Below are 12,563 nucleotides of genomic sequence, written 5' to 3'. Positions count from 1 at the left end.
AGAATAAAAGATAGACTCATGGAATTGGTTCTTCTTCTATATCGTTCAAGTAACTTCAGGATTGCACACTAAAATCACACATAAATTGCTTGCAAAATCGCCTTGCTCTTTTTCTCTCAATTTAAGTTTAACTTCTGCTTATGTGAATTACCTGTAAAAGAGAACAACACTGACATTTAATAGGTTAGTAATCAGAGTTTGACTGGGATTCATTTGCTACTCTTCTATCGTAGAAGAGTTTATGATGATCTCAAACTCTAACACTATCTTCTTCCTAAACCGTGTTCTCTTCATGTAAGGAGTTTTTCCCTCCTTATCCAATATGTAATCTTTTCGATCAGATCAGGAGATATTGCTTCTTGATCAGTTAGATTTATCTCCTTCACGTGCATCTCACATGTATAGGTTGGTCATGACTGTGCTTCACAAGATGGACCTGGTCCATGTCTGAGTTCTTTTGTCAATCTTCAAAACTTCAAATGTTCTTAAGCCAACAAATTCCCCCTTTTTGATGATGACAAACTATGCGCTTCATACTTACTTGGATCGTGTAAGAACATTCACTTATCATCAAGGACAAGATTAATTAGGTTGTAAATATCACTTAATTCAGAATGTGTAAAGCACAATCTCTTCCCCCTTTTGGCATCATCGAAAAGTTGCATACAAAGTGTGATTCCCAGATTTTAATAAATACTCATGGCCACTGGGGCAACTGCAAGTGCAATCATGGTTAAATCATCAGTAATCAAGCAAACATATTTAAAATACCAAGGAAAGATTAACATAGAACAAGAGCAAAAACAGTAGATATCATTGATAGAGGATATGTTTCTACCACAATCCACAACCAGAAAACAAAAACATTTAAACCATGAGCAAAAAGATAGAAAAATCCCTAATCCGGGTCATTGAAGGTACTAGAAAGCTAGAATTCCTAAGGCTTGAGGGAGCTAGAGGGTTGGTTTTGGGCTTGGAGAAGATTCAGCATATTATGAAGAATTCCATCATTCTTCTCCTTTTCCTTGGGAAGCTCAGTTCTGAGAGCATCCCTCTCAGATTCCACCTCTACCGTACGAGCCTTGAGCCTAGCTATCTTAGTATCCTTGGCCTCATATTCCTGAACAAGAGCCCTGACTTTACTGTTGATAGGAGTCTTCTTGGATGAACCAGGTTCATTTGGGATGGCATTGACCAAATAGTCACAAGCAATCAGAGTGTTAATGCCAAAGTGATCCTTTCTTGAAGCCATTTCCCATTTCTTCAAAGGCACATTGCAACTATCCAGAATCGTAGTCAGAATAAAGCCACAGAGGGTAGCATGTGCCTTTGATCCATTGATGACCCTATCCAGCAGCTTGATGATGAAGGCAGGCCAATTAATTTTCTTTCCACTTTCCAGGCACTCCATAAGAACTAGATCCATGTAATTTGCAATATGCCTTATGTCCTATTTGGACAATAGGTACTTACTGACAAATTCAAACAAGACCTTGTGTTGAGGCCTCATTTCACTTTTCTGAATAGCCCTAGCCTCATTCACATCTTCAGCATCACAGAACCTCCTGGTAATGTCAAGGGCAGTAGGAAAGGAGTCCATACAAGGCCACATTTGCCTTGTGTAGTCATCAAACCCTTCAGAGGGTATATCAAGGATCTCTCCCAGTTTTTCTGCATAAAAGGACATTTGAATTCCTTTCACCAGGTTGTTAATCTTGCCATCATTAACCTCTGCATCTGCCATGAACTCGATGATTTTGATTCCTGGCTAGCCTACCATCCATTTGAAGGACCATGTCCTTCCACCCCTGAGCAGCTAAGGCATCCACCAGTCTCATCATTCCTAGTTCCGCCAGGTCTTTCAGCAGTCTACCCTTCGAAATCTTTGTTTTGCCAAACATGGAAAGCTTGTCTTATTCACCATCAGACTCATCTTCTTCTTCTTATCCACTCCATTCCTCATCTTCAAAAATTCTTACTTGTTTACTTTTCACTGCAGACCTTGTCCTCTTGGCTAATGAAGGTTCAGCAGACTCAGACATAGAGGAAGTCTTCTTGGAAGAAGTCTTGAACTTTTTGGGCTTGGGGGTCTGAACCTCCACTGTTCGAACTTCCTCCTAATGGACCTATTCCATCTCCTCAACCTCCACATCCTATGAGGACTCTGCAACCTTCTCTTTTCCTTTAGCCAACTTTTTCTTCTTACTCTCAGCTAGAGCCTTTTGATGATCACTTTCACTCAGCTTCACTCTGCTTCACTCTGCTTCACCCTGCTTCTTGTAGCTCTTCCCTTTGGCAATGAAATTTTAGTAGTTGTTGGGGATGAAGCCTTTCTTTTCTTGGAGGGTTTAGGAGCACTGGGGGTTTTTGGTGTGGGAGTTCTTCGTTTCTTGGGATAATAACTTGCCCCAACCTTTTTCAACAGGTCAGCTAGGGTCTCTTCAGTAAATGAACCAGGTTCATCTCTTTGTGTGCTTAGATGAACTAACCTTTCAACAGCTTCATCAGAACCACTTCCCCCTAACTTCTTGCCACTCTCTTCTACGTTTTCTTATTCAACCCCACAAATAGTAGGCACATGCAAATCAGTAGTGGGTGAATGATCAACCACTCTCTCATTTCCCCTCTCTTCATCACATTCATCCTCTCTCTCTCTTTTTACCTCCACTCCTTTGTAACTCGAGTAATTCTACATCCTTAATAGGCCCAACTAGAATAAACCTAGTTTCTAGATTTTCAGACAAAGAAGAACTTACCTTAGAAGGGGATTCTCGATCCTTTTTAGAGTCAGAAGGCCCAGGTCCTTCCCCCTCACTAGTGGATTTGTATGACTTAGAATCAGAGTTGGAGTCAAAGTCTTGGACCTGTCTTGCCTTTAATTTGTCATTTAATTTCTTTTTGAGAGCCCATACGCTATTGTTTTTCGATCAAGCATTTTCACCTTTCTCTGCCTGGGTTTGAGAGATGTACTAGGTGGAGGAGGGGTTGATGAATCAGAGGGAGTGGGTTGTGGTGGAGTTCCAATATTGTCTTGTGGGTTTGTCATGATCGTTGGTTTCTTGAGATAATTGATTAGTTAGAATTTTGGAGAAGAAAGCAAATGAAAGTGAAGAGGGATTTTTTTGACGATTTAGAATTATGGAGATGGTAGGAGGTAATGATGTGTATTTAAAGAAAAATACACGTTTAATGTATAACAGCAACTTTAGTAATGGTCAATTAGAGATCTAATCAACCTGAAATTGCAGGTTTGAATGATCGGTTAAGCTTTCCTACATTTTAGGCAATTTTGTGGTTTAGAGTTCTAAGGCAGACGGAACTGGTTCAAAGCTAATAGATAGAACTTCTACTCATGATTTAAATATTTATATTTCTAATTGTGCGGAGTATAAAAAACATACCTTAACTTTCAGATGAACCCATACTGATGAATCCGGTTCTCCATTTAGAATTCTCTTGAACATGCCTCAATTTGCCATAATAGAGAAAATTTTAATAAGAGATCAATGAGTCATATTAACACATGTCACATGAGTATACTAATTACAGTATGAAGCTGAGTAAAAATTAATCTAGATATTTACACAAGTTCAGATTTCTTAGCCAAAAAATATTTTTTTTAATTTTTTTTTCATTTTGCATTCTGAGCTGGTCCTATTAGGTGATCTTAATCATACCTAATTCTAACTTGTTCCTCTCAAAGTTTTCTCTATTCAGTGCTTTAGTTAAGATGTCAGCAATTTGTTTATCAGTAGCACAAAATTCTATAGAGATCAATCCTTTCTCATAGATATCTCTTAAGAAGTGGTGTCTAACATCTATGTGCTTAGTCCTCTTATGATGAACAAGGTTCTTTGTCATACTTATAGCACTAGTGTTATCACAGAAGATAGAATTTTAACCAACTTCAATGCCAAAATCTACCAGCTGCTGTTTGATCCACAACAATTGAGCATAACAAGAGGCAACAACAATATATTCAGCCTCAGCAGTGGATAAGGCCACTGAATTTTGCTTTTTAGTGGACCATTAAACAAGACATGAACCAAGAAAATGAGCCATACCTGAGGTGTTTTTCCTATCCACAAGAAAACCTGCATAATCAGCATCAGCATACCCTACTAGATTGAAATTACTACCTTTAGGGTACCAAAGACACAGATCAATAGTGCCTTTCAAATATCTTAGTATCCTCTTGACAGCAGTCAAGTGAAATTCTTTTGGATTAGCCTGAAATCGAGCACAAAACCCTACACTAAAAAGAATGTCACGTCTACTGGCAGTAAGATACAAAAGTGAACCAATCATACCCCTATCCAACTTCTGATCAACTAATGAACCGGGTTCATCTATGTCTAATTTAGTGGCAGTTGCAATGGGGGTGTCTATTTCCTTTGATTCAACCATTTTAAACTTTTTGATCAGCTCCTTTGCATATTTTTGCTGATGGATCATGGTTCCATTTGGGCTTTGTCTGATCTGTAAGCCTAAGAAAAAGTTAAGCTCACCCATCATACTCATTTCAAACTCACTCCCCATTAATTTGGAAAAATTCTTACTTAGTTTGTCAGTGGTTGCCCCGAATATTATGTCATCAACATATATTTGTACCACAAGAAGATCCTTACCTTTTTCCCTCAAGAATAGAGTACTGTCAATTTTACCTCTTTTATAGCCATGCTTAAGTAGGAATTTGGACAATCATTCATACCATACTCTAGGAGCTTGCTAGAGTCCATAGAGAGCCTTGTCTAATTTGTACACATGTTCAGGACACTCCTTTCTCTCAAACCCTGGAGGTTGTTTAACAAACACTTCTTCTTTTAGGTAGCCATTCAGGAAGGCACTCTTGACATCCATCTGATGAAGAGTGAATTCCATGCATGCTGCAAAACCTATGAGAAGTCTTATTGCCTCCAGTCTTGCAACTGGAGCAAAATTCTCATCATAATCTATACCCTCCTCTTGGTTGTAACCTTGGACCACCAGTCTTACCTTATTTCTTGTAACTGTTCCATCTTCATCAAGCTTGTTTCTGAAGACCCATTTTATGTCAATCAGTGATCTGTCCTTGGGTCTTGGAACTAGATGACAAACGTGACTTCTCTCGAACTGATTGAGTTCATCTTGCATTGCATTTACCCAGTGTGCATCCTGCAAAGCCTCAACAACATTTTTAGGTTCAGTAAGATATAGGAAAGCATCAAAAGCATGCAAATTCTTTAATTGTGATCTAGTTTTGACTCCAGAGGTTGGATCAGCAATTATGTTCTTAATAGGATGAGAACTTTGATGCTTGTGAGGTTTCACAACCAACTAATTTTTGCTTGATGTTTCTCCCATGTTTTTTTGCTGAGGCACAGGGTCATGAACAGGTTCCTTTAGGAGATTGGTTTCAGTTCCTCTTTGATCAGTTCCCCTTGTCAGGTTGCCCTGGATGGAAAAACCTGTTCCATCACCTGTTCTTTCTTTTGGAACTACTTTAGCCTGAGCTGAGACTTCACTCAAATCGTTTATCAGCCCAATAGCTTCATCTTCATGTTCCTGTCTCTCAGAAAGAATGTTAGTTTCATCAAACACTACATGTACACTTTCTTCTACACATAAAGTTCTTTTATTGAACACTTTATATGCTTTGCTATGTGAAGAATATCCCAAGAATCCTCCCTCATCACTTCTAAAATCAAACTTACCTAGGGAGTCCTTTCCATTGTTGTGTACAAAGCACTTGCATCCAAATGCCCTAAGATGGGATATATTTGGTTTTCTCCCTTTAAGTAACTCATAGGGAGTCTTCTTTATAAGAGTTATAGTCATGCATCTATTTATGATATAACATGCAGTGTTAACAGCCTCTACCCAGAAGCTATGAGGCAGTTTACTAGAAAGAAGTATAGTCCTAGCCATATCTTCAAGAGTCCCGATCTTCCTTTCAACTACTCCATTTTGGTGAGGAGTCCTAGGGGTAGAGAAGTTATGATCTATACCATGCTCATCATAAAATTCAACAAACTTAGCATTTTCAAATTCAGTTCCATGATCAAACCTGATGGATGCAAGTTGATTTTTTTAGTAAATCCACTAGGCAGTGTGCCTAGGGCTAGTTTTTATTTATATAAAATCAAAATAAATAACACTGTCAGGAGGTCTTACACGATAAAAGAAATAAACTTTCACGATTAAATAACTTATATTATCAAAGTTGAGCGATGAGCTCAACATTGATATCACATTGTGTAAACTAATAAGGTAAAGCAACTGATAAATAAAACTAGCCATGAAATATCTTCTTCCATGAAAGAATTTGCATATCTTGTTCTGGCATTTCTTTGATCATAGTCCCACTCACGTATCACATGTGTATATTCTGTGTTTTGAGTTTCCCTTTTCCATGCTGCATCTAATAAAAAGTTGCGACACTTATAAACATTGAACTCCCAGTCCAGTATGATAATGTCTAAAATTCTTGGCAGAATTTGCTTGAATGTGCCCTGATGAAGCAGTTGGTGTTGTGGTCTCCAGTTGTCCTTCGTGTAGCCCATTGCTTGAACACCTTCTTGAGATATTGTATTGTCCATATGTATTGGTGCTTCAGTACTAACTAAACCCTCAGTTCCCATAATTGACAATAATCCCATGTCACGTACATTACCTAAATTTCTGGGCAGAAATATGCATACACCCCTGGTTTTGCCTCCTACTGTTACTCCTTCAAGGGACTGAGCAACATGTGCTGATACCACCCTTTGAATTAGCATCATATAGGAGAGCATGGGTACATCATATTTTCCTTGATATCACATTTGATCTAAAATGAACAATTCGCATCCATTTGATGCATCTTGATCATGTGATTGGGCTTTTATCCAAACTGACCATTGCCTAGGTTCATAGTTGTCCTCTTGGACTGTAAAACAGAAGCAACTATTAGCGCATCACATGCTGCAATATGCTGTCTTGCGTTTATGCATTCCAATGTCACCCCAAGCCTCTCAATTGTGCAGTACTGTTCGAAGCATCTGCAACATAGCTCAAAATCACAGTCCTCAAAGTGTAAAACTTCTCGGACGATAGCCATTACAAAGGCTGTTGAGTTGATGGATTATGTCCTCTCCACCATTTGCACCCATGCCTACCTTGGCATTTCCAATAATGTCCATTTCCTCTCTGTTTGCATGACTTAGTCCCTTGATTCAAAGTCCCAAGATAAAGTTGTGTTGCCCATTTATTTGCTCAAGATTTCCCCTTTAAAAACCTTTGTTGTAATCCCCATGCTCATGCCTTCTTGTTTCCATCAAAAGTGTCTTTCACCCCAGCATGCGATCCTTTAAATGAGCTACTCCTCATGGTCTGCGTGCATTTAAAGGTGCACATAATACGTTCATTTAAAGGTGCTCCAGCAGAAGCTGTACCAAGCTTCATGCTTGCAATATGTCCCAATGAGCCAAAGCTTTAAAATAATTAAAAAAAACTGCGCGGCGTGGTTTTGAGTGTGGAAACCCAACGCAAATGTTGCTCCTCGTTTGCTGCAATGTTTTGCTTGAACAACTCGCTCCAGCATAAGCTTTAACAAGCAACAGGCTTAGCAAGTGGTCCTAAAGAGAATGCTTTAAAATTATAATAAAAGGTTGTGAGGCATTCTTGAACATTTGAAAGTGGAATCCCAAAGCCTCTTCTTTTTTGAACTTTATGCACGCTTCTATGCCCTTTTGATAACCTTGAGAACTCCTCTAATAATTTAATCTGTAGTTTCCCAAGTATGCAGGCGTGCATATGCTCCAATTAAATAGGTGTGCAATAAACAAAATAAAGAGCTGCTTTTGTTTGCTCAGCTTTTCCTCGAACACGAGTTTTCCACCACGATGGTTGTTGAGCCCATGTGTTTGTAAGATTCTTCAGAACGTGAGCTTCCAACTTTTGTCGAGCATTTGGTTTGTCTTATGTTTCCAAAACGCATTCTGATGTTTGTTCCATTCGTTTTACTAGTTCTCGAGTTCCCTTCATCTTACAGCATTAATCAATTATAAACTTGCAAATCCTCGAAATTCCCTAGCATGCTGGTGCAAACTCCAATCGAATTGGCATCTATTTCTGTCCAGAACTTGAAATTCCCATCATGTTTTCCATGCTCCCATTTTGATGAGAATCGCATGCTCTCCATAACACTACATGGAAGTCTCAATCCATCCCATTTTTCTTTAAACCCTTTTGCACCTGCTTTAATGTCCTCCCAGTGGATTGAATGCTCTTCCTTTTCTCTTTGCTTCTTATCTCCTGTCCACCTTCACCCTTCTTGGACATTGCAGATTATCTTCATTAACTAACCTCCTTCCCTGTGCATCTAGATGCCAGAATTGTTGGCATTCTATTTCTCCATGATCTAAAGCATAATTAGCCAAGTGATCTGCCAGCTTGTTGCCCTCCCTATGAATATGAGTAACTGTGTAATTGCCCCCATTCATTAGTTGCATCATTTCCTCTACCTGCTCAGATATGATCCATGGTGGTTTCCATATCCCATCCATTATCTTTTTTAATAGCATTGAGTCAGTTTGAATCCATACATGAGAGTATTTTTGAAATCTGCAGAACCTTAGTGCTTCTACCATGGCCTTCGCTTCAGCTACTGTGTTTGTTGTCTCCTCAATCTCCTTCCCTAATGACTTGACTATGTCACCATTTTCATTTCTTATACAAAAACCTATTGAGCTCCTACCTGGATTTCCCCTCGATGCACCATTCGTATTTACTTTTAGCCATCCTGCACTTGGAAATTCCCACATGACTTTGGTAACCTTAAGTTTAGGAGTGAAATTTTCCATCATAGCTAATAGATCTTGCCATTTGTGAGGTACCATGTCCATCCTAGGCTTTCTCACTTTCACCAATGCCTGTAGATTTGATGAAACTTGATAAATCACCCTGCTAGTTGTCACAGCATCACCATACTTCATACTATTTCTTCTTTTCCAGAGTTCCCAGACTACACATGAGGGGAGTGCTTGCATTACTGGTTTAAGCCTTAAGTACACATTTGCAGTCCAACATTTTGTGATTGCTTGGTGCAATGTAAGTCCCTCCACAACTATTCATGCCCTCGATAGAAAATACTTCCAAGTTGTCTTTGCAGTTTCTGATCTAAAAAACAAGTGTTGAAGAGATTCTTCGTCAGGATGTACACAACACCAACATTTTTATGGCATGCAGTAGCCTACCCTTTTCAAAAAATCATCTAAAGGTAGCTTTGCTTTCCACACTTTCCACATGAAAAATGCTATTTTAAAAGGCAGTCCCTTTACCCAAATCATTCTATAAGCTGTTATTGGTTCGTCTCTTCTTCTTGTATACTCCCATGCTGACTTAACACTGAAATATCCTCTTGTTTCCAGCATCCAACAAGGCATGTCAAGACCCTGCTGAGGTGAAAGTGGTTTGATTTTCTCCAGAATGTGTACTGCTAAGTCTTCAGGAAGTATTTCAAATAGCATGTCCACATCCCACTCACCATCTAAGGTAACATCATGTACATTATGTACATTTTCATCAATGCCAAAGTCTTGAGGAACTAAAAAATATAGTGCCCCAAGACCTGTCCAGTTTTCAAACCAAAATAGTGAGGATCCCCTTTTTGTTTGCCAAAGGATTTGATGTTCAATCAGATCTCTGCATTCCAACATTTTTCTCCAAATGTGAGACCCCCTTTTCCATGGAACAATTACAGAATTCAATTTTTACAGTATTTCTGACATACGAAAGAGCTCCATAGGCTTGGTTTTGTTCTGAAATTCCACCACAACTTGCTGAATAATGCCTTTGCTACATCATGCAGTGACCTGAAACCTATTCCTCCTTCCTCAACTGTCTTGCATAAGGTATTCCATGAAGCCCAATGCCTACTAGTTCCTCCTACAGAGCTGCTCCAAAAAAGCTGAGCAAACAATTTGTGCAACCTATTTATCACATAATTTGGAGGGTTTACAGCTGATAGTAGATGCATAGGCATGCTTTGCAGTACATGGGATATGAGAGCTGCCCTGCCCCTACTAATAATAACTTGCTCTGCCATGATTGCAGTTTGTCCATTACCTTAGTAATTAGGGGCTGATAGTATTCCAACTTTCTCCTTGCATAAAATATAGGACAACCTAGATATATGATAGGAAAATCATTCCTATGAATGCCTGTGATCCTTTCCACCTTGCTGACCACTTCCGTGTCTGTTAAATGATGCAGGTACACAGCTGATTTGGTCTTGCTAACAAGCTGCCCAGATGCAGCTTCATATGCCTTCAACACTTGTATAATCAACATCAGAGATGTTTCATCTGAGGATGAGAAAATAATCATGTCATCTGCATACGCCAAATGATTGATCTTTGGACTCCACTTTGGCATCCCAAATCCACAAAAATACAGGTTAGTATGTAGTGCATTGAGACCCCTAGATAATGCTTCTGCTGCCAATATAAACAAAGTTGGAGATACAGGATCACCTTGTTTTACTCTCCTTGAGGACTTAAAGAATCCATGAGCTTGACCATTGATTAGAATAAAGTACCAATTGTTTGAAACTAATCCAAAGACAATCCTTATCAACCTTTCTGTGAATCTCATCTTTCTCAATACCTTGGTTAGGAATAGCCAAGATAATCTATCATAAGCTTTGGTCATATCTAGCTTCAGGATGACATTAGGTCCAGCCTTAGTTCTAAGCCTAATGTCAGTCACTATCTCCTGAGTTAGAAGGATGTTTTCTATTATATTCCTGCCCTTAACAAAACCTGCATGTTCCTCCAATATCAGACTAGGGAAAAGTTTCACTAGCCTTTCATGTACCACCCTCGATATAACCTTATTTTAAAAATTACTGAGGCTTATTGGTCTTAAATCAGAAAAAGTGGTAACTTCTTTTTTCTTTGGTAGAAGAACTAGGTTGGTGTGTGTTGCACACTTGGGTAGCTCATGACTATTGAAAAAAGCCCTCACCATATCGTACAGGTCATCCCCTATTATGTCCCAACAAGAATGATAGAATTTGCCTGTCATACCATCTGGCCCCCCTACACTATCACCACCAAGTACTACCACTTTAACCTCCTCTTTTGTTGGCTGATTAATCAATTATACATTCTGCTCAGTGTTAATCAGATTAGGAACATGCTCTACGATATCAAAAGATGAAGGAGTAGCTGCTTCTGTGAACTATTCCTCGTAGAATTTGATAGCCTCTTCTGCAATTTCTTGTTCTTATTCAATCCATGTTCCTCCACTATTTTGAATTCTGTTAAGCTGAAGTATCTTCCTCCTACCTCTAACTTGTGCGTGGAAGAACTTAGTGTTCCTATCCCCTTCCTTTAACCAAGTCATGCCTGCCTTTTGTTGCCAATATTTCTCCTCTAGTGCAAGACATTTGATCAATTCTGCCTGAACCTTTTGTAGCCTTTCCCTGTTCATCCCTGTAGGATTTGCTTCAAATTCTGCTTCATGAACCATCACTACCTCTTCCATGCTTGCTATCTTTTGGAAAATATCTCCAAATGTATCCTTACTCCACAATGAAAGGGCCTTCTTTAATTTTTTTAACTTGTGATTAAAAAGAATATAAGGATTTGCACTGAAATCAGTTGTCCAATTCTCTTTCACCACATCTTTAAAAGTTGCATGTTCCACCCAAAAATTCAAGAACTTAAAATGTTTTTTTATTGGTGGAGTCTCAATATCACACTTCAAATACATTGGACTATGATCGGAACCAGTCTTTGACAAATGTTGCACCTCTATTCCTGGAAATGTTTGTTGGAACTGAAAATTGGCCAAGCATCTGTCTAGCCTTTTGAATATACAGTCTTCCTCTACTCTCCCATTCCACCATGTAAATATGCTACCTTTAAATCCAAGGTCGAAGAGATTGCAAGTGTTGATGCAGTGTCGAAAATCATCAATTTCATTCAATGACACAGGTAACCGACCAAACTTCTCTTCTTCGTCCCATAATACATTGAAATCTCCTCCTACAAGCCATGGTGCATCAATATCCCTTGCCATTGCATATAATGAATCCCATAATTCTATCCTCTCAAATGCATCACATTTAGCATATATCAATGTTAGGACAAACTCCACATGTGATTCAGTATTAAACAATCGTAGTGTTAATTGTTGCACCATATTGTACATAACAGTTACCTCAAATACCTCATCTATGAAAGCCCAGATCTTGTTGGAAACATTTGAAATTGCTTGTGCAAGTCCTATCTTGTTTCTGTACCTTTCCAGTTTTTTTGCTTGTTGCTTTGGCTCTATTAATCCTACAAATTCATAGTGGTTTTGCCTATGCATTTTTGTCAACCTTTCAAAGGACTGCTGTGTGTTGACTAACCTTATATTCCAAATGAGAGCATTCATCACTGATTGTTTGATTTAGTTAGCGTTCTCCTTGTGTGCACCCCAGGTTTTGGGGCTGCAAAATTATCTTTTTGTTGCTTCTTCTTACCTTTTGCTGCTGATTTTGCCTTTTCCACTTGCGTAGGTGATAAGTCACCTTGCCTTCCAGCATTCATAAG

At 38.9% G+C, this 12,563-nt stretch overlaps 1 protein-coding gene across 1 annotated transcript; it reads right to left on the bottom strand.

Moving 5' to 3' along the window:
- Nucleotides 1–8,178: 8,178 nt before the first annotated feature.
- On the bottom strand, nt 8,179–9,008 carry LOC142178438 (uncharacterized). The gene is made up of 2 exons (XM_075247906.1): nt 8,484–9,008; nt 8,179–8,289 (listed from the first exon to the last, which is right to left on the bottom strand). Exons 1-2 carry the CDS (start codon nt 9,006–9,008, stop codon nt 8,179–8,181), a joined length of 636 nt encoding a protein of 211 aa, XP_075104007.1.
- Between the last annotated feature and the right edge of the window lie 3,555 nt (nt 9,009–12,563).

Source organism: Nicotiana tabacum, chromosome 3, assembly GCF_000715075.1.
Source record: "Nicotiana tabacum cultivar K326 chromosome 3, ASM71507v2, whole genome shotgun sequence".
NCBI lineage: Eukaryota > Viridiplantae > Streptophyta > Magnoliopsida > Solanales > Solanaceae > Nicotiana > Nicotiana tabacum.
This window is presented reverse-complemented; position numbering and strand designations above follow the sequence as displayed.